Source organism: Centroberyx affinis, unplaced genomic scaffold, assembly GCF_046629955.1.
Source record: "Centroberyx affinis isolate AG114_WGS23_722 - 3 ecotype Tasmania unplaced genomic scaffold, CSIRO-AGI_Caff_v1 ptg000962l_1, whole genome shotgun sequence".
Taxonomy (NCBI): Eukaryota; Metazoa; Chordata; class Actinopteri; order Beryciformes; family Berycidae; genus Centroberyx; species Centroberyx affinis.
This window is the reverse complement of record NW_027279534.1, coordinates 69836-92043: the sequence shown is the minus strand read 5'-3', so window position 1 is coordinate 92043 and position 22208 is coordinate 69836. Positions and strand designations below refer to the sequence as shown.

The 22208-nt window shown below is 45.8% G+C and overlaps 1 protein-coding gene across 1 annotated transcript in view; it reads left to right on the top strand.

Annotated features, from left to right (window-relative positions):
- Positions 1–20223, top strand: part of acvr2aa (activin A receptor type 2Aa) — a 46122-nt gene extending 25899 nt beyond the window's left edge. The window contains exons 3-11 of the mRNA XM_071522158.1: positions 177–289; positions 4488–4642; positions 10307–10450; positions 11085–11228; positions 12491–12636; positions 13293–13407; positions 14691–14829; positions 15782–15912; positions 18122–20223. Of these exons, the coding sequence (XP_071378259.1) occupies positions 177–289; positions 4488–4642; positions 10307–10450; positions 11085–11228; positions 12491–12636; positions 13293–13407; positions 14691–14829; positions 15782–15912; positions 18122–18316 (1282 nt within the window). The 3' untranslated portion in view covers positions 18317–20223. The remainder of the gene's footprint in view (positions 1–176; positions 290–4487; positions 4643–10306; positions 10451–11084; positions 11229–12490; positions 12637–13292; positions 13408–14690; positions 14830–15781; positions 15913–18121) is intronic.
- Positions 20224–22208: the final 1985 nt, after the last annotated feature.

Below are 22208 nucleotides of genomic sequence, written 5' to 3'. Positions count from 1 at the left end.
AGAGAGAGAGAGAGAGAGAGTTTTATGCTTTAATGGTGGTAGGTAAATGGTAAAAGGCTTCACCATAACAGAGATGTCCAGAACACTGCTGTCAGTATAAGCTATTTTAGTCCATATTGATAGACGGCTTGTATCAGGCAACATTGCGGTGACACGCCCCTTTTCTCCCCTCACAGGAACGAATGTGTGGAGAAGAAAGACGCGCCGGAAGTCTTTTTCTGCTGCTGCGAAGGCAGCATGTGCAACGAGAAGTTCTTCTACAACCCGGACACGCAAGCACAAATCCCAAGTGAGTCGAGTGTGTCTGTATGTGTGCACTTCTGCCTGTTGTGTGGAAACATGTCTCATGCCTGACCCAGAACAGAAGCTGCCAGTGTCTTCAGCATGCCTAGCTGTTATCTACCTTTTAGGAAGAAGACTGCGTTACTCATCGTGTCTTCGGTTTCCGCTAAGCCGTGACACTTGCTTTCACCTTCATTGTTGCATGTAAACACAGCACAAAGCCATCCTTGCCCAAAAAGATCTGCCATGCGACCGAACAAAAGAAAGTATCCTAACTGAACCCCGCGTCTCTCGGCGGCGGCGGCGGCGGCTCTTATACAATCGTGACTCACAGCAGATCCATGGTAACCAAATTATCATGTGCGTACTCCGTAACAAGTCTAGTCACAAGCGCTCGGGAGTCCAAAGCGCCGGTGGCTGACCTGCGAATGAAGCGGCACATAACCGCAGCTGCTGGAGAGCCATGTGCCACGGTGCGTCCCGTCTCATCCCCGAGGGATTGCTGTGTCTTTCAGATTACAGGAACTGATCTGTCCTCCTTATCCCCGTGGCGCTAACGGGCCTCCCGCCTCAACAGCCTCTTAACACGCATGAAGAACGCTCTGTAGGCTTGGGTGATCGGCGAAATTGAATATCGCGATAACTGTCCCGCCAACATATCGCGATATACGGTATCATCGCGTATCGGTATTATTATTAACACCCTAGTAATTTGATCTAGTCATTTTTAAAACATTCTCTGATATTCTTAATATCCACATTGAACCGGATCCTGTCTTAATTGTACTGGGAACCTCAGACTCCCCATCACAACTGTCCATTATTACTTTTCACCTTTTGTTTTCTATTATTTTCCATTGCAACCTTTATTGTCATATACTATGTATTGAGCAGAAAGGGAGGGAGGGAGGGAGGGTGGGAGTGTTAAGAGTTTTTTTGTTTTTTTTTCTTTTTTTGTGTTTGTTTATTTATGTTGGATATTATCTGTTGTGTTCTTTTGCTTTGTTTTTCTCAAATGAAAATGTAGACTGCGTCCTCATGTCCTACATCTTGAAATCCTTCTTTAATGAAACATACTTGACGAAAAAAAAAAAAAAAAAAAATTTTGATCTAGTCAAACATTGGAGGTGCTCATTCCTGCAATTTCCAGAAAAACGGGCTGTTTGTGGAAAAGGGAACCTACTTGAATTAAAAAGACAAATTTTTCACTTAAAGTACATATTCGATATCACTGGAAATATCGCGATATTCACGATAATATTGAATATCGGCCCAAGCCTAATGGCCTGCCTCACTGGAGCCCCGTGACTTCGCTCCCACTTTCTGCAGTCCAAACACAACGCTCCTCATCTCATTCATTCAAGAACTCTATCAAGCCTTTCTCCCCCTTTTAGTTTAAAGTGGTTGATGTTGGGGATGAAGTTAGGGCTGCAACTAACGATTATTTTCATTGTCGATTAATCTGTCGATTATTTTCTCGATTAATCGATTAGTTGTTTGATCTATAAAATGTCAGAAAATGGTGGAAAATGTGGATCAGTGTTTCCCGAAGCCCAAGATGACGTCCTCAAATGTCTTGTTTTGTCCACAACCCAAAGATATTCAGTTTACTGTCATAGAGGAGGAAAGAAACCAGAAAATATTCACATTTAAGAAGCTGGAATCAGAGAATTTTGACTTATTTTTCGTTATAAATTACTCAAACCGATTAATCGATTATCAAAATAGTTGGCGATTAATTTAATAGTTGACAACTAATCGATTAATCGTTGCAGCTCTAGGATGAAGCATCACCTTTCCTCAGATTCTAGATATTTTTTTTTTTTTTTTTTTTTTTGACCGAGGGAAGGGTAAGCTTGTCGCAGTGTGGCTGTCGGTGCCTACATCTGTTATGTGTTCTTTCCTGAAAGCCTGGAAGAGCTTACACAATAGGGTGTAATAAAGCTCTCGCTGGAGGAGGGGGAGCTTTGTTAGCAAGCTTCTATCTTACTATCTCTCTCCCGGCACTTATGCAGCCAAACATGTATTTTTGGCAGCGACTAACTCGATGTGGAATGCCCTGGATATTTGGAATGAAAAAAAAAAAAAAAAAAAAAAAAAGGAAGCCTCATTGCCCCCTCTGATTATCGAGCGAGCCGAGGCAACATCGCGCGCATGTACAGCTGCTTCTTTTTTTAACCCAGCAACAGGGCCTATCTGGGGAGCAGGAGAAGAGAGCCTGGAGGAGAGGGGGTTAGAGAGAGAGAGAGAGAGAGAGAGAGAGAGAGAGAGAGGTTTAGAGGATAGGAAAGAGAGCGAGAGCGACCCGCTGACCGGGGAATCGGCCGAGCGCTGTGTGCCGTGCGGTGATCCTAATGCCCCCGCGGTCAAGGGGGGAGGGGGCCCAGGGGGGTGAGCTAGCATGCAGCACGCAAAGGGGGGGGAAAGGGGGATGGTGGTGGTGGGGGGGGTGGGGGCGGGGGGGGGGGTTGAGCTAAGGCTGCTGCTGCTGCTGCTGCTGCTGTGTTTTTCAGCTCAAAGAGGCTAATCCGGGCTCTTATCCCACTCGCAGCTAAAATCGAGCGCTGGGCCGGCGAGCTGGAAAGAGGGGAGGGTTTTTTTTTTTTTTTTTTTTTTTACAGGGGCGGGTGAGGGGGGGGGGAGGGGCGCAGGCAGCATCATGAAGCCGATGCCCCCACTGTACCGCCAGTGCAGCTCAGGTCGTCCCGAACGCTCTCGCTCTTTCAAAACGTACACGCACAAGTCTGAGAGGCGTTCGCACTCTTCGTGCCCTCGTTGCAACATTCCCCTCCTCCTTTCCCTCTCACTGTGTATTTATAAATGAATGCGTTTTGAAGCCGCGAGTACCTTGTTCACAGCGGTTTCTACCAAAAAAATTGGCCCCGTAGTTCGACTCACGAGAGATTATTTTTGATTAGCAGGCTCTCCCCTTAAAGAATTGATATACTCAAAATGGATTGGGGCTTAAAAAGCGAGTTTCAGAATAATGACTCATGTGTCTGTTCGTTTAAGCATTCTGGCCCCGTAAAGCTACTATTCTCTGTGTGTGTGTGTGTGAGAGAGAGAGAGAGAGAGAGAGAAAGTAGAGTGGGCGAGCGTGAGATCCTCTTGATTTAACCATCATACTCAGTAGCACTAAGCCCGGATGGATGTGGCAGAATCCGAGCCAGGGCTGGTGAGGCATTTAGCAAAACCGATATTCCAGCCTGACTTGTCCCGCTTTGGCCCGTACCGCCCCCCCCCCCCCACCCCCCACCCCACCCCCCGCGGTAAACGCTGACAGGCAAAATGGAGCGTCCACATTCTTGGCAGAGCTGCTCGGTGACGTCATGTAAAAACCCCGCTCTCTACACTGTGTGATTTTGAAATGCTACAGCAGTCTTTTGTGTTGTTGTAACTGTGTAGAACAGGGTGTCCGCGGGGTCTTAAAAAGTATTAAAAGGTAATGAATCAATTTAGCGAAAATTAAGGCCCGTAAAAAGTATTAAAAAGTCTTAATCGCCATTTTATGAGGTATAAAATTTTGTAGCTATTTTTTCAATGTGAATAGCCTCTTTGTCCAAAAAGTTTGTGTGCTGAAAGTTTGCATGAATTTATTTATTTTGCTCCTCACAACAAACTACAACAAACAGTATTGCATACCCCGGAAGTTAAGAGACGCTCTCTTGTGCACCGGGCCAATTTGGGATTCTTCTGTGTAGGCTGTCACTAAGTGGAAAGTACTATGGAAAGTGAATGGGAAAGAGAGCAAAGCATGCAAAGACCACAGAGATTTTTGTTAATGACAGTGTTGTGTGTGTGTGTGTGTGTGTGTGTGTGTGAGCGTGTTACTGTTATTACTTTTAATAAACCTAGCCTTTGGGTTAGTCACTCAATTTATTCTCTTGAGCTTTGTTCCCTCCCGGCCCATCTGAATTCCCGTTGTATTGATACAGTGATCCATAGAAGTTATCGCAAACTAAGACTGTTTAGTTTTGCAATCTCAAAATCAATGTATAGTAAATGTAAGTTAAAGGTGTCGCTGATGTAACCGGTTACAGCTCGAAGTGGCGTTGAGGTCTTAAAATATATTGAAAAGGTCTTAAAAAAGGTCTTAAAAGGTATTGAATTTAACTTCAGGATTCCTGCATATACCCTGAATGACCTCCTCTCTCTCTCTCTCTCTTTTCCTCTCTCTCTCTCCCTTCTCTCTTTTCCCTCCCTAGCTACTTCCAACCCGGTGCCCCAGAAGCCCCCGGTGTTGACCACGCTGATGTACTCATTGGTGCCCATCATGGGCATCACTGCCATCATCCTCTTTTCCTTCTGGATGTACCGTCACCACAAGCTGGCCTACCCGCCCGTCCTGGTGCCCACCCAGGTGAGAACGACAGGACAAGACACACACACACACACACACACACACACACACACCCTCCCGAGATCGCGCCGCAATTGCTTTGTTTTTTCTCCTTTTCTCTTCTCATATAGCCTAACAGCTTGGCGTTGCTGCTGTAAAAACATAAAAGCCGCCTTTGCACTGACACGGTGGGATTATAGCAGGTGAATTATTTCAGATTGTGTGTAATGTGGCGTTTATTCTGGGCCGCCGCTGACGGGTTGCAGGCAGAGAGACGCAGCAGTCAAAAAAAAAAAATCCCACTCTCCTCCGTTTTAAGACCGCCTTTCCCATTTTTAGAAAACCCCCACGAAATGCACGGTGCCCTCGTCTCCTGAAGTCCCTCGGCTTGACGTGACGTGACAGTGTCTTTACTGAGCCAATGTGACAGTGTGACACAGTCCTAACACACACACCCCCCACCCCCCAACACACACACACACACACACACACGCAGCCCTGCATTGAATGACAGATGAATACTCACCAAAGCAACACACCGAATCTCCATGAAAGCCTGCGCCAGGGCTAAAGTTAGGCCCCCGCACACTTGGGCTGCAGGTCGGCGGTGACTGACAGTCAGAACGAGTGAGTGTCGGAGGAGCGTTCGCAGGCTTCGGTTTGTCACCCGAGCCTCGACCGCGAGGCGTCGCCATGAGGGGGGGGTGGATTTGGAAAAGGCCGAGGGACAATAAAAACATGGCTGTGAGGTGTGGGGAAGGTGGCTGTTGACGGTGTCAGGTCGCCGCGCCTCATTTACCTCAAGAGAGAAAAGACGGGCCAGCAGCAGTAAGGTGTGTTGTTTTCGGACTTTGGTGTCCATGCGATATCCTCGGCTATACTGATCTGGTTTTGATTTTGGTTTTGAGTAAGCGGCATGCTCCGCAGACTGACTAGGATGCCCCTAAACATCCTCTGTTTCCCGGTGTCACGGGTCGGTTTGACCTCCTCGTCCCCCTTTTGACGCTTTTGAAGCGAGCGGGACACTTGACCTCCAACTCACAACGAAGCTCACTTCCCTCACACAGGCTCTTCTGGGCTCTCGTAATACAACCTAACCTATTGCATTAGGTGGGCGTTCAATCAATGTAGCTCACAATAAGAGACGGAAGTCAGGGCAACCCACAGGGCGGTTAGACCTGGGATGTACAGGACCCTCTCTGTATAGGCGACCCATCGGCTTCCTGGTAATTATGAGAGGCTGATTGCTTGAGGGTGGGTGGGTGGGGGGGTGGGGGGGGTTTCAAGTGGGACTGGCTGTATGTGTGGTTGTTTGCGAGTGTGCGTGTGTGTGGTCCTCGCCCACTCATCGCCCACACCACAGCACAGAACATCGAGCTCAGGAAAAAAGCTCTCCGAGTGGGGGAGGGGGTGGATTAATAATGCATGCTCCCTCCCTCTCTTTTTGCTCTCTCTCCCACTCTATTTTGTTTCCCTCGCTCTTAGCGAGCTCTTCGGATCCCCCCCCCCTCCCCCAGCCTGGTAGTTATAAAAAGGCAGGCTTGCACGTAGGTCAGTGAGATACGCCGGGGTATGATCAATAACGAACCGTGTTTTTTTTTTTTTTTTGTTTTTTTTTGCCCGCCTCCCTGCTGCAGCTTTTCTCCTCGCAAAGGCGGCATCGAGTGCACCGTGATTTACACAGAGGCACTGCAGGAGTCATGCTACATATACTGCATATGAAGTGCCTCCCTTTCTCTTCCTTCTAAACAAGTTGAGATGGCATGTGCGCTACACAGATTGCATTACCGTTTGCATTAGCATAGATATTGCTCACTCTCTGTAGCGGGCTAACTAGCACAGCGACATCTGATCGAAACGGAGCAAAACCAAAATCTCCTCGTTCTTTGACAGCGAGGCCCGACCGGTCGGTGTCGGTGTCAGGCCGCCGTTTGGCCGGGGGGCCTCACCCAGCCCCAACCTCTTCTCCCAGAGTGCAATGTGATCAGAGAGGGAGGGCAGAGCTTGTTCATTATTCATCAGCCCTCCTACAGGCTCCCTCTGAGTAAGCATGGCCTTCGGCACACGGGCAGAGAGAGGAACGGGAGGAAAAAGGAAAGGGTGTGTGTGTGAATAGGGGCAGCGGTCCTTTAACCTTCCTTAATGCCCCTTCTTTTCGCCCTGTCGTTACCGTGCCTGTCCAAGGTGACAGACGTATGAGGGGGGGGGGGGTAGTGGACCGTACCTGTCGGGTCCTTGGCCTGCCCTACCCTGCCTCAATTTCAGCTCCGGCGCTCTCTCACGCTCCGACTCTCTCTCTCTCTCTCTCTCTCTTTTCTCCTACATGCTTCGCCGTGTGCAAAATGCAAACGCACCGCCGTTCATTTACGTGTGAAGCGGCAGCGGCCCCGCCATCATTGTCTGCGTGCGTGCGTGCACGTGTAGGTGTGAGAGCGCACGTGCGCAGATTACAGAACGGCGTGTACTGAAACGCGGCGCGTCAGGGGAGGGATGGGACAGAAGCATAATCACACTCTTAACAGCCATTGCGAAATGCTGGGGGAAGCTGTTGGCAGCTGCTGAAATGCTTACCGTCAGCTTGTCATTGTTATAGCATCCCTGGGCTGAACACACTTGTAATACACAATACAGAAGAGGTGTGTGTTGTGGCTGGATAACCTCTGCCAGCCTTAGCAGCCTCCTCGCACTGTGTGTGTGTGTGTGCGTGAGAGTGAGAGTGAGAGTGAGTGAGAATGACACACTCCATTACTATGTATGATTTACCCCCAGAGTATCATTACTCACTCATATTGGCTACTCCCCCCCCCACCCACCACCCCCGTTTTTGCCCGGCCCATGCATGGAATTGCACAGAAATGAATTGGCTCGAGCTTCGGTGCAATTGTTTTGCAACGGGAGAGGGTGTGTGTGTGTGTGTGTGTGTGTTGGGGGGGTGGGGGGGCGGGGGGCGGGGGAGTGTTAGCTCTTACCGTTAGAGCGATTGCCTCTCAGCTTTTCTCATCCAGGCTAATGGACTTTGGGAGGGCTGTCGTGACTTGAAAACTTGGCCCCAGGTGAGTGGAACTCACTGGTTGAATGCTCGCTAGTTTCCAGATGTTCCTCTGTAACAAACCGCCAAACCGCCAAACCGCCCCACCCCCCTACCCCCCCTCGCTCCACCGCGAGCCGGCCCCAGCGAAGGCCGGAGTCCTTGACCTTGTAACAGCCCAGTTAATTAGCAGGGGGGTGGGGGGGGAAATAGCAGAATAAGACCTCGCTGGTTCTAGGTCCTCACCACTTTGTCATTTTGTTGCCACTCTATTTCTGCCTTCCTTCCATGTCTCTCATGCTGGAAACTGTTTCTTTTATGCCTTCTTTTCCTCGACTAGCACGCCTTTCATATTATGGTAGAGGTAAGACAAGTCTGATGTCTAGCTGTTGGTTCAAGTTCACCGGATAATTTTTCGCTTTGTTTTTTTGTTTGTTTTGTTTGTCCCCCCCCCCCCCCCCCCCCCCCCTTTTGGGCTTGATTTTTGCATCTTTCATGTTGGTTCCCATTATCCCCAAGCTTGAGCCTGCCACCGTTTTTTTTCAAATGCACAGTTCTTTACTCTTTGCATCGTATCTGTACTTTAATTTTGTGATGCCCCTGAGATGGTTTTTGTTGTGCACGGATGGCCTCTATATGTGAATCCACTGTCCTGATCGGGGAATCTGCAGATGCCCCAGAATCACGGACTGATGTGCATGGACCAATACAAATCTGGATGACTCACTGATCAGAATGCCAGATTGAGCATGTGGTGAATGACTGATATTCTGTCAGTTTTGAGGCGGGAAATGGTCCACACACACACACACACACACACACACACACACACACACACCTGCTCTCTCTGTCTCTGTCTCTTTCTCTTTCCAAGACTTTCAATACCAATTCAGACCAACCGGACATTTCCCATCTAAAAGTCAAGGTCAGCTGGTTCATTATGTTCTGCAGTCACTGGGAGGATAAACCGCTCTCAGTTGCCTGTAAACAAGAGTATCGATTTTTCGTCTTTTGAGGACAAAGAACGGCTCATAAATTTGATAAATGCTCGGGTCGCTCCGTCCTGTCCTAGCCCACAAGGACAACTGTATCATAAAATGCCACTGTTTTCATTATTTTTCTATTCATTTATTTATATATTTCTTTTTTACAACTGACTCCTCACTGATTGACGCCGGGGGGGGGAATGGAAATGCAAACATGACCTTGAACACGAGGCTGTTATGAATAGCAGGCCATTGGGGCCTGGGGCCCGCCTGCATGTGTCTTTAGCCCAAGATATCGGCCCCAGCTTCCAGCCTACGTAACCCATATATGTCACACACACACACACACACACACACACACACACCCCCGATCTGCTCTCCTCGTCATGTGAACACCTACTTCTGCTCTCTCTTCCCTGTTCGGCTTGTTATTCGGTGACTCAACTCCCCGCAGCAGTGGCTGTACAAATATTTCCATGCACATGTGGGCCTTGGGGCCATGTGTCCAGCCCATATGGGAAAGACAAACAAACACCTTATACGTTGCACAGAGCCTGGTGTCCTAGTTTTTTTTTTTTTTATCGCAGCCGCTGAAGGCTCAATAACAAGCCTCCCCCGATTTTAAAAGAAGAAAAGTTGAAGGCTCTTGAAATTCGACCCTTAACCTGAATCATTGCGGTCTCCCTGCTATGTAGCAGACGGGGCCCAATCTATTAGACTGACTAGAGATCCCTTCCCTACCGCAGGCACAGAGTTTACAGAGGAAGTTGCCCATTTATTTTGCTGACAGAGACCTATCTGACGCAGGAGGTCATCATAGTCACATACACAGAAGCCCGTATGACCCGGTGCGGCTTTCGGTCAGCGCCGGGACAATAAGCTAGCTGGCCCGGCACACAATGGAGCCCTCTCTCAAGCCATAAAAGAGCAGAAAGGTCAGCTCTTAGTACGGCTAGCGGGCCATCGCCAGCACTATCATCCTGCCTTTGTAGTCCTCTTCCTTGATTGAATCAAGGCAAAGGTCTACCTTTCGTACCCCGGCTATTAGTGACATTTACAAAGTGGCGCGGGGTTGTAGTCTACGCAGAGTTGACTAGCTGAAGGCCCATTTGAAGAGAAGCGAGTAGGAGGGATAGTGGTCCTTTGCCTCTAATGGACACACACACACACATACATACATACACACCAACCAATCAGTCCACCAGTACTCTTTAAGGCTTTCAAAGCAAGCTTTCAAAAGCACCTGGACTGAATGTTCACTAAAGACCGGAGTGGGTTTGAGCGTGGCAGATGTATAATTACTGCCTGCCATAGTCCCCTGCCTGCTGAAAACTAGGTCACCCAGGCCTCATCCATGTATCCGTCCATCCCTCCATCCCACTATCCCTCCATCCACTCAGCAGTGCAGAGACAGAGGTTGGTGATTAAGTTTAACAAGCTCAGGACTTCCCTCGCCCCCATAAGCCCCTTCTGTCAAAGCCTCATAGCGGCCAGCGGCAGCTGCTCGCAAGTTTCCCTTTACCCCACTTTAGGGCACCACGGCAGCCATTTTGAATATATGTACACACACACACACACACACACACACACACACACACACACTGTCAGCTCAAGGTATGGTTTGGGAAACAGGTCACTAAACTGGTGCTGTGTGTTTACATGGTTCAACAGGACCCGGGCCCCATACCTCCCTCTCCCATCCTGGGCCAAAAGCCGCTGCAGTTGCTGGAGATCAAGGCCAGGGGGCGCTTCGGCTGCGTGTGGAAGGCTCAGCTGCTCAACGATTACGTGGCCGTCAAAATCTTCCCCATTCAGGTAGGGGTGTGTGTATATATTTGTGTGTGTGTGTGTGTTTTCTCCCTGTTGTGTCTTTTTTTTTTATCTTTTTTTGCAGGGGGGAGGAGATGGTGGTGGTGGTTGTGTGGGTGGTCGTGGTCGTGGTGGTGGTGGTGGTGGTGGTGGAGGGGGGGGGTCAGCCTTAAAGCTCCAAGCCTTAATCCCCTGAGGCTGACCAGGCCCTTAGCTTAGGCCAATCACTATCCACTAAGCCCCTCGTGGCCTCGATTAACCACCGAGCGCACGCTGACATGCACTGCACCCCCGCTCCACCAATGGGAGCAGACGAGGTTGTGTTTTATTAGCCCCACCCCCTTTTTACTTACTTAACTTATTTATATATTATTTATTTTAGCCCTCATCTACTTTACATAAATTAGGTCATGTAAGGTCTGGTCACAGAAGTCTCTATCTGTGGCCAGATATATTGTAAGGACATTAAGATCCTGACCTTTGACCTCCATACTAGCAGTTGCTTGTAACTTTGGTGATGTAAGATTTTAAGCTTATTTTACTGTTGCACTCACAAATTGCTCTGGATAAGAGCGTCAGCTGAATGCCTAAAATGTGAGGCAAGTTATGTCTTTTTTTTTTGGTCTGTTTGGACCTTCAGGACAAGCAGTCGTGGCAGAACGAGTATGAGATCTACAACCTGAGCGGCATGAGACACGAGAACCTGCTCCACTTCATCGGCGCCGAGAAGAGAGGCACCAACATGGACATCGAACTGTGGCTCATCACCGCCTACCACGAGAAGGTAAACGCTCCCCCTGCTGGCCGCACCGAAGCTCTACAATCACAGTCTACAGACGAATGCTGACACATGCTCAGGGGATGCCGATACACTTTTTTTTGTAATCATCCCACTGCACCGGACAGGCTTAACTGGCAGGTCTGGAAACTCCAGAGTCGGATTTTACTCGCGTTGTAATTCGATGAGCCAGAACATATCATAAGTGGTCAGGCTCACGTTGTGATAGGAATACTGGCCTGGATGCAGTCCAGTCACAATATGATCAATGTAAGAGGAAGAGCGGGAAATGGTAGATGGAGAGGGAGAGCAGGAAAACACAATGCAGGCATATATTTAAATAAGTTCACCCACAGGTAGATTGAAAGTGTCATAACTGATTTCACATAACATCAGATATTCATTATCAGAACAAATAGAAAGACATCTTTTCAGCATGGAGAGTGGAGCCATAGATTTGCTTTTCTATATTCATGTGTATCTGGTTGTTGGAGTGCACTTGGTAGTGCCAATAGTCTGAAAATTAAGAAAAAATATATGAAAATATGCTGGTTCAACCTGCCCCCTAGTGGTTAGATGTTGCCAGTTGGAAAAAAAATTAAAACACTGGCAGATGGCTCTGATTATTTTTATTTTATTTTTTTCTTGTATCACAAGCCATTGTAATTGGCACACAACAACGACAAGAAACGCACCCGCTTCCAGTCAGTGAAACAAGGGCTGCACATACAGTAACAGCAGGCTGTGCCAGGGTTTCCACTGCCTTTAAGAGCAGCTTAGGTGCTCATTTTGTGAGAGTGATCGCGGGAAAGGGGATTGAAGAATCTCTCAGAGCACACGCAATCTTCGGGAACAAACATTAAGCTACTAAAGCCCTTTGAGAAGCCCGGAGCAAGGTGGTATTATTAGAACTCATTTCTCATGCTAGGAAAAGATACGGTGTCTTATGCAAAGGGAAAGATGCAAAACATAAAAGACACTTTCCATTTTCATTTATGTGTGAAAGGAAAACCACTTAGAGAGTAATGCGTGCTGAAAAACCCCTGTGTCTGTAGCGTAATGACTTTGAGTTGAGGCTCCCAACCATTCACCTGAGTGGAAGAGACCCTGTGCAGGTCTGGAAAGTCTTGAAAATGAATTGCACAAAATCTGTAAAGTCAAAGTCTGTCAAAAAAATAAATAACTTTTGCATTTTTGACATGCAGCACTGAGAAAGGTGTTTGTGTGTGTGTGTAAATACTAACCAGTGTCCCGGCTGCTTTCTTCAGGGGTCTCTGACAGACTACCTGAAGGCCAACGTGGTGTCCTGGAACGAGCTGTGTCACATAGCCCAGACCATGGCCCGGGGCCTGGCCTACCTGCACGAGGACATCCCCGGCCTCAAGGACGGACACAAGCCCGCCATCGCCCACAGGTGCGCACCTCCCACCGGCGGCACGGCAAACAGATCTCTAGGGCTGTCCCGAGTACCATTTTTTGGGCTTCGGAGCTTCGGTGGTAATCAACAGCGAATATTCGAAGCTTCGGCCACAGTGGGGGGTGGGGGGGGGGGGCAATTAATAGCCTGAGAGAGAGGGAGAGAGGGAGAGAGAGAGAGAGGGAGAGGGAGAGAGAGAGAGAGAGAGAGAGAGAGACAGAGAGAGAGCCCCATATCAAAATACCGGTAGCCTACCTTAGAAAAAAGATTTAAAAAAAAAAAAAGATCAACAGAGAAATGTCTTGCTGCTGCTTCTCCTGGGTTTTGTTCAGCAAATTTGAAACTGACAGCTTGAATTTCAGGTCGTACTTTTTTCTTTGTGCCACCATGGCGATCAGCAAATGTGACTGACATTTGAATGCAAGTAAAAAAAAAAAAAGAAATTGCTTCGCAGCGTCAATGGCAACCGGCTTACGGATTACATATAAAATTACATTTAAAAAAACTTTAACAAAATTGAAAACCGAATACCTACCCAACGAACGAATATCCGAATAGTCGAATATTCGGGTCCAGCCCCTACAGATCTCCAACGTTCTTTTCCTTCGGATGTACGAATCGGTCCCAACGCGTCTGTTCGTCTCTTCCCACAGGGACATCAAGAGTAAGAACATCCTGCTGAAGTCCAACCTAACCGCCTGCATCGCCGACTTTGGCCTGGCCCTGAGGTTCGAGGCGGGTAAATCTGCCGGAGACACGCACGGACAGGTGAGCCGGCCCGGTGGCTTCTGCTTGTAAACTGGACATATTCAGTTATAGGCTTGTTTTCCTTCACCGTGCGCTTGTGACAGTTTGGGTTTCTGTATTGCTGCTTCAGTTACCACCTCCGAAAATTGGCATGTTAGTGTTGTGCGTGCGGCATTCAAACCAAATGAGCCACTGGTCATAAGCAAACTTGTTAGCTTGCGGTTAGCGCTACGCATTGGTTTCAATGACGAATGCTAACAACGCTAAAGAGGCGCTTTTAGGGTAAGTGAAGCACAAATGTAAAAACTGGGTAACACTTTAGATTAGGGAACACATATTAACTATTAACAAGTTGCTTATTAACATGCATATTATTAGTGTATTGGTTTATTATTAGTCATTACAAACCACTTATTAGCACCTTATTCTGTACTGTTGTATTCTACAAGTATAGCCCATAAACTATGAGTTTTCCCTCAACAGCCTCCTAATTAGTGCTTGTAGCAGTCAGTAAGGAAGCTGTTGCACATGAATTGGGCTTTTAGTATTCTATGCTCACGGGGCTTATAAGGTGCTAATATCACATATTATTGAGGGAAATTATTAAACTATTGAGGGAAAAGCCATAGTTAATAGTTAATATGTGTTCCCTAATCTGAAGTGTTACCAAAAACTGTTTTCCCATGATGTGACAAAAAAAAATATACTTCCAAATGTCAAAATATCCCTTTAGCTTCACAAAGCTCTAATCTCACACAGACAAATAGTAACAAACAAACATTGTAAAACGTGCTTATCAAAACCTCACACACAAAGTCTTGTGTATGTGAAGCCATGTGGACTTTGTGTCTCACGATATGTTATCACAAAAAAGGCACTGATAACGCATATTGGTCAATGAGGGCTTTTATCTTAGGTCGCCTATAGCGCAGATTATATATGGAAGAATTTGATCACATGATCCTTATGAAGGTCAGACCTCGAGTCTCACTGCTTCTGGAGCCATGTTTATCAGCCATGGTGGGTTTGTATGCGTGTTGCAAATGCTTCTAAGAGATAGATGGAGCCTCTTCCATGTTTCACAGCATCTTACTATAGCTTGTTCCTGCCACATTGGTTGCATTTTGGGTATACAAGTCAAGAGCCTGTAGTCAGCTCTGCCAATCAGAAATACAATATTATTCTATCTATTTTCAACTCAATCATTTGTATCGGTGAGCTTTTTGCATCTTTCATAACCCATCCGCTGTGCTGCAGTTGGGGCTTTTACCATATGTGCAAATGTGTTTCTCCTCGCATTCCAGGTGGGCACCAGGAGGTACATGGCCCCCGAGGTCCTGGAAGGGGCCATCAATTTCCAGCGCGATGCCTTCCTCAGGATAGACATGTACGCCCTGGGCCTGGTGCTGTGGGAGCTGGCCGCGCGCTGCAAGGCTGCCGATGGTGAGAACACTTGGGAGAGGGTAGAAAACTCCACGTGCGCTCAGAAAGGAATGACAAAAAATAAACCTGTGTTTCATCTGCAGTAGCCTTCGTTAGGGTTCGTAGTGTGTGCTAATATAACGTTAAAGGAAAAATCCACCATCAGTTTGTGCTGTCAATTGCTTTACAGGTGGTTAGAGATTTCCTACATTTCCCAGAATGCCTTTCATCAACCCCCAGAGCTTGCTATACTCTAGCTGGGATTCTCCCATGCATTGACTTAGACCACCAAAACATCACACACGTCTTGGACTTTGTAACTGTGTGAAATATTCTGTTGCAATTCTTATAGATTTATTGGTACCTTTATTGATTTATTGCTGTGGACCAATACTGACTTTGCAGAACAAGGGAGTGTGTGTTTTCATTATCGAATAATGAACAGGCCAATGAGGAGTTTGTCTTCAAGTGTCTCCTTTGGAGCCTCTCCGTTGAAATGAATCAATATAATTCCAAACCCATTTCCAAAAAGTGCTATTTGGTGAGCGTCCATCTACTTCAGGTAGGGCTGGGCGATATGGACCAAAAATCATATCTCGGTATTTTTAGGCTGAATGGCGATACACGATATATATCTCGGTATTTTCTACAAAGTGGGCTAAATGTTCAGTTGTAATTAGGACTGGGCGATATGGACAAAATCAAATATCACGATATTTTTGACCAAATACCTCAATATCGATATTGCGACAATATCGTAGGGATGACTATTGGTGCTTTCACAAAATATTTACACAATGAGATTTTTGATAAATAATCATCAGTAATGTGGATATAATGACTAAGTGGGTAAAGGCAAATAATAGAACAGCTAGAACAGTCTGGTAAGTTCAGAAAAGGACATCACTTTACTGTAATGCAGCCTTTAAAACTAACTTAAGGTGTTTGATGGTTCCTCCTCCATCTGATCCAGGTCCAGTTGACGAGTACATGCTGCCATTCGAGGAGGAAGTGGGCCAACATCCCTCCCTCGAAGACATGCAGGAGGTGGTGGTCCACAAGAAGCTACGGCCCACACTCAGGGAGTGCTGGCAGAAGCATGCGGTGAGTAGGGGACCGCGTTACCCAGCATGCCTCGCTCTGCACTCTTGACAAGTCCTACCTGCATGGCTGGAGTACTGCTGCACTAAGCAAGATTTGAATGCAAAAATCCACCCGGGGCTTCAACAGAGAAGAGCGTCCCATCCCCACTAAACTGAGATGCCGCAGATTCACCCTGTTTGCCCAAATTAAATGATGGTGTCTGGTACGGACACTGGTGGGAAATCTTCTCCACACTGGAAAATCCAAGTGTCTCCTATAAACAGCAGTGAGCGAGAGAACACTGGATTCACAAATGTCAGATCTTTTGCCTATCCTTTGGTGTAAAGCATCACAGACTCGCCAGATTTGCAAACATGAGTGTGCAGTTTATTGATGTCGGGTTATTGAGGTTCAAATTTTTCAAGTGTTTACCTCTCACTGCCGTTTGGTGCCGCAAACCTGTGAAATTGCCAAGTGGAGCTTAAAATTTCCAAATTTAGATGCTTTTGTTTCAGACTTTCAGACGTGTTTTTTGTTTTGTTTTATTTATTTTTTTAATAGAAAGTGCAGCTTCGGTAAATAGCACTTCACCACTATCACACTGTAAGACATGTGATTGGTTGAAAAGTTTTGAGTTGTGCAGCGCAAGAAAGTGATAGAAAGCCAAAGACATTGATATAGATTATTTTTAATATGGATTCAGTTTCAAATAATCATTTCTAGAGCTGTGATATTGTTGGTAAACAAGGTTATGTGGCTTAGCACATGAGAGCAATATTTATGTGACGTGAACTTCATCCACAGCAATCTCAAACAGATTTTCTTGATAACGAGGTAGAAGACCAAATGTTCCGCCATTTATCATTCAGCAACCAAGATTACAGGCTACGGAAAAAAAAAATTGCCTGGATGATATCGGAGTCCTTATTAACATCAAGATGCGTGGCAGTGATACCCAGTTTTACACATTTATACATCTGGGCTCTCCCTCTGTGCCTTTTCTTCTCCACCGATAAAAAGGTAAACGCATGTACGCCCTCCAATTCTGAAATAACAGGAAATATGGCTTTATCGACACAGTCAACACTGCCATACTCCATCACTGCCATCCACGATTGGACCATCCACTTTGTGGACGGACCCGCCTTACTCCTAGCCTCTTATCGGGGAGGGAGGCCAATTTCGCAGTGTGATCAACTCCCAAGACTCATCTAGCTTGTAAGGGAGATGAGGAGCCCATTCTGACACGGAGGATGTAGCCAAAGTTCGTTACTCACCAGGAAACTGTAAGAGGCTTCATCCTTCCCTTCAGGCACTGCTAATTTTTTCTGTCTGCTATTGACGTAATGCAAAAAGGCGCATAGTTCACGAGTCTCGTCTGTTGAAGGAGACACACCTGCTGTGACCAAACCATCGAAAATAACTGGGAGAAAAAAAAAGATGCAGTGGCGTTCAAAATCATCCTACGCGATTACGACCTTACTTTCCGTTGTCTGAATCTCTTGTTTAGAGAGCATACTAACAGTAGCCCAAAGCAGACTGCTATTGATTGGAGAGTGATATCTTCTCTGTGGCCAGATCCCCCCCACCCCAGTCTACTAGATAGTGTCCATTTCTGTCTGAAATTGGTGCTGAGTAGTTCTTTTCTCACTGCTTCTACACTATCAGTGTCTTCCATCGTACCTGTTTTCAGACTGATTTGCGCTGCTTCCTTCCCTCGCTGTCTGTAACTGTAGATTAATGTAGCTAATTGTGTCTGGCCTCTCGCTCTCTCCGGCCACTACAAGCCCTGTGGGCTGTCTGTCCTTGTGATATAGAAGGTGGGTGTGTTTGTGTGTCAAGATGGTCGGACTGAGTAATGCTGGAAATGTTTGGACACTGGTGCTGGTTCCGATTTCACTTTTAAAACAGTACTTTTAACAATACTTAAAGAGTAACTAAACCAGGTGATGTCACCACCCGTTGTCACCTTCTATAGTGTACAACATGTGATGTCACCACCTGTTGTACACTATAGAAGGTGACATCACCTGGCACCAAAGATCAGCCAATAGCAGATGGCCAGTTCAGTACCCTTGTTTTCACCATTAGATGTCAGGCTTCACCACATTTCTGGGTTTGGGGCTTAGTTACTCTTTAATATTGAAAAGTTCTTCTTTTCATTCTTTGCTGAATGAAAACAGGAATCATGGGTAATAACGGGTATCGTCTGTTTGATGTCTGACCCCAGGGCCTGGCCATGCTGTGCGAGACCATCGAGGAATGCTGGGACCACGAGGCGGAGGCTCGGCTGTCGGCGGGCTGCGTGGAGGAGCGCGTGGTGCAGATGCAGCGGCAAACCAACATCACGGCGCCCGAGGAGATCGTCACAGTGGTCACCATGGTCACCAACGTGGACTACCCGCCTAAAGAGTCCAGCCTATGACTAGGCTGAGAACCGATCGGGACCGCTGAACAGGCAGACGCGAAACCTAGAGACTCACTCCCTGAGCGAAAAAAAGAGCTGTGACTCGTTTTTGTTTTACTGCGTCCGTCGCCGATTGTAGACGTGGTGTTGTGGTGAATCAAGTGAGGGCCTGCGTGGCCCAAAGCTCCTGTTCTTAACTGGTTCCTGTAGCATTTGGCTACATGTGTGCCTACAGACTAACAGCTGGCTCCTTGGTAAACACAAGGACAGGACGGAGGAGAAACTCAATCATGCTGATCCCTCTCGCAGGGTGACCACCGCTGATCCAGCACCCTGACAATGGACGTCATTTTAAGGTTGACCCTTAGGCTATAAGTTTCTCTTTTTCTAGTCAAAAGGAAAAGAAAAACTTTCCTGGACAGGCTTCAGACTTTTTTTTTTTCTAAGAAAAAGGTTGCGTGGAGAAAAGAATCCTTCACAAACAGTTCGTTTCATTTCAGTATAAAAAAGGGCAACTTAGTTTTTAGACACATTTGCTGTTTTTTTGTGTTTCTATGAATGACTATGTAATGCCAATAAGAAACAGCTTCTGAATGTCTGTGTATCGCTGCTGTATATATATATATATAGATATATATACATATATATCAACTGAGAGAGTGAGTCAAAGAAAAGAGTGTAATCAAGGTTATTTATCCAGACTTGCCTCGCAGCATTTCTTTAGAAAACTACCATTAAAGGATAATTTCTGTTTTTTTTTTTTTTTGTTTGTTTGTTTTTTTGTCTTTTTTTTTTCATATGATAAATCTGTGGTTCTTAAACATGAGAGTAGTCTAAGAACCAGGAGGAACTGGAATGCATGGTTTGATTCTCTGGTAATTGCCACACAAACACCCATGAAATTTGGCTTCTGCACAGGCTAAATGTCCGGTGGTCAAAAAGACAATCGTTTGAATTTTTTGCAAAATCATCCACGTTTAGCATTAAAAAGGTGTTGCTGCATTACGGTAATTTAGCCAAGAACTACGCAACATTAATAATGACTTAATGAACTCCCATTCATTAAGCATTACCAGAGAAGCGGCCCCACCCAGTTTCACCTCGTCCATAGGCGACAGTTAAACCAAAGAACCATCTGAGTATCACGCGAAAAAAAAAAAAAAAAAAAAAACAGGAGTTGTCCTCTCTCAACCAGGTATACCTCAATTTCAATAAAAGGATTTCCTCGGTAACACTAATAGACCACTACAGAACATTCAGATGACCTGTTTGGTATTGAAACTTTTTAAATCACAGGGGGGGGGGGAAATAATACTGTTGAGTATGCCAACAAAAAAAAAAAAATGGCCATTCACAAACCAGTGTTTCTGCCTTCTTAGTAGTTTTCTCTGTGTATTTCCTTGTTGCCCCTGCTGTTCTAATGTGACTGTGTCAGTTGTTCTACCAAAAGTTCCACCTTTCTAACCCTGTTGAGAAGAAAAATCCCTGAGAATATGAATATCAGAGGGAGAAAAATAATTGAAAGCACTTCCCCCTTTTTAGGTTTTGCGGTGTCCATGGAATATTTAAAACGCATGTCTTTTTTTTTTTTCTCCTCCTTCTTCTTTGAGCCTCTAAAGTGTGACACTGGTGTCTGTTGTAGAACCCCACCCCACCCCACCCCCCTTTTTTTTTTTTTTTTTTTTTTTTGTGTGGGTAAATTGAAATGTCCATCCACTGTAATCCTGTCGGTTTTCTCCCTTCCCTGTTTGTGGTACCTTCTGTTTCGTGGTGTGCCGCCCACACCGGATTTCAAAGCGTCTCAGGAAACATCTACGGCCCAACTCTTCGCTTCGAGACTCGGCGTCCTCTCTCGTGCCATTATTTGACACCTTTCACTCAAAAGGGTGTGCGAACGCTAAGTTTTTACAGTCGGCATTGTTCTCTCGTGTTTGTTTTTTTTGGGTGGGTGGGAGGGGGGGGGATAGCGGGTTGAGATCCGATACGATTCGGTCGCGGGCGGTGTCACTATTCGTTAACTAACCTCACCACCCAGCGGGCTTTTCCTCTCCTTTTTGGCTACGTGGTATTTCAGACACAAAAAAAAAAAAAAAAAAAGTATTCAAAAAGCAGGTCTCGGCTGTTGGGTGAATGCCGCGTTCACGTCACAGAGGGGAGAAGCAGAAGAACGGGATGACATCTGGTGCTATAACCTGGAAGCGGTCACGTTTTAACTTGTAGGAACCGTAAAAAAAATAAATAAATAATGGACACGGCATGGCACTGATTCTACACTCTGGTCGCCATTTTGCTTACCTCTGACCATCGAGTCTCCGCACTGTTGACCAGTAGCAGCTGTAACTGTGGTAACAGCCAGGGTGGGAAAACATTGACGTAGATGAGAAGCGGTCGCACGCGTTACATTCTGAAGTCCTTCCAGCACGTAGTCCCTTCCACCGATGATCTTCCACACTTGCGTTTTTAATATTTGTAGCTATTTTTTCGGCCGGAGGAAACCTTGAAAGGAACCCCGGTCATGGGGATACCATCCTCATTTGGTTAACAAGTTGGGGAGTACTTAATTGGTGGCTGAATTATTATGTAAATGAAATAATAGTAGCTTAATTAACATGGAAACCTTCCCCACAATAACTAAAAAATCATACTGCTACTTGCACCCCTCAAAAACAATGGATAGTTGACAGTTTTGACATTGTGGATCTTTGCGGGTGGATTCAGGATAGTAACGATTAGTGCAATTGAAGAGCTGATGGAGCCAGACTGATTAAGGATAAATAAATTAACCATTACAATCAGTAGGATCAATGGCTGTGAATTATTGTAGGAGGTAGATAGATTGTCACTAATACCTCATTGTTTAAAGAAAGAACAAGATGCAATCAAGCATGATGACATAAGCACAGTTTATTGGCCAGTCTATAATTTGTCCATAAGGTATTCTGCTTAAAGGACCACTGCAGCGTGATTTGAGGTTTTGCTCATTTTTGACATTTTCCATCCCTTTGATGTTTCTTGTGACAGTTTTTGCATCCATGCTTCACGATTAAAGATATTTTTAAATCAGTTTACCTTACTGTACCTCTCAGTTACCTCATTCACTCCCATTCAATCCCAAAGTTGCATCAGAACGCTAACACCAGGCTATAAACGGTCACCGTTTCATAGTAATGTACGAATTTCAGAAACACCGCAAGAGCCAAAACGAGACAAGAAGAGGCGTCTTCCGTTTTCTGCTTGTCTGATTTTGGCGTTTTACTCAAATTTAGCTTAAAATAAAATGGCTAACATCATGGGATTTCAAAAGACAAAGTAGTCTATGTGTGACAGACATTTCAGAATGTCTCCACCTCTGAAAATGAATTGGAAAAATAATTTTCAGGCAGGACTGCAGTACAGCGATCGTTTCCGTGTTTGGAGGTCACATGCCTTCCCCCCCCCCCCGGTTGGATGCCAATTGCAGCAATGATGTTAGTTTAAAGGTTTGCTTTAAAGGTCCCATATTATAGGAATTCAAGTTTCCATCTCTTTAGTGAAGACATTAAAATTTGACTTTGTTTCAGTGCCTCTGTTGTCGGCCAATCAGAGTCCAGTATTGTGAGGCCTTATCTTCACATTTATTCAGTTTAATTTAATTCACCTTTTTAATTAAACTACATGTATTGGCAAAACATCTTGAAGAACATTACTCTTATCCTGGGCCAGAAAATAAAATTATGAAAAATGAATAATATGGGACCTTTGATGTCAAAAAATGCACCGTTATTGAACTAGAGTAGAGTTGATTGTTTTAGTGTAAATATAGCTGATAATTTAGGTTTTTATTATCTTGGACTGCTAACATCAGCAGATTCACTGCAGTGTTTGCCGCCTGTGTTGACACACTTCCACAATTCATAATGGCAAGTAGTTC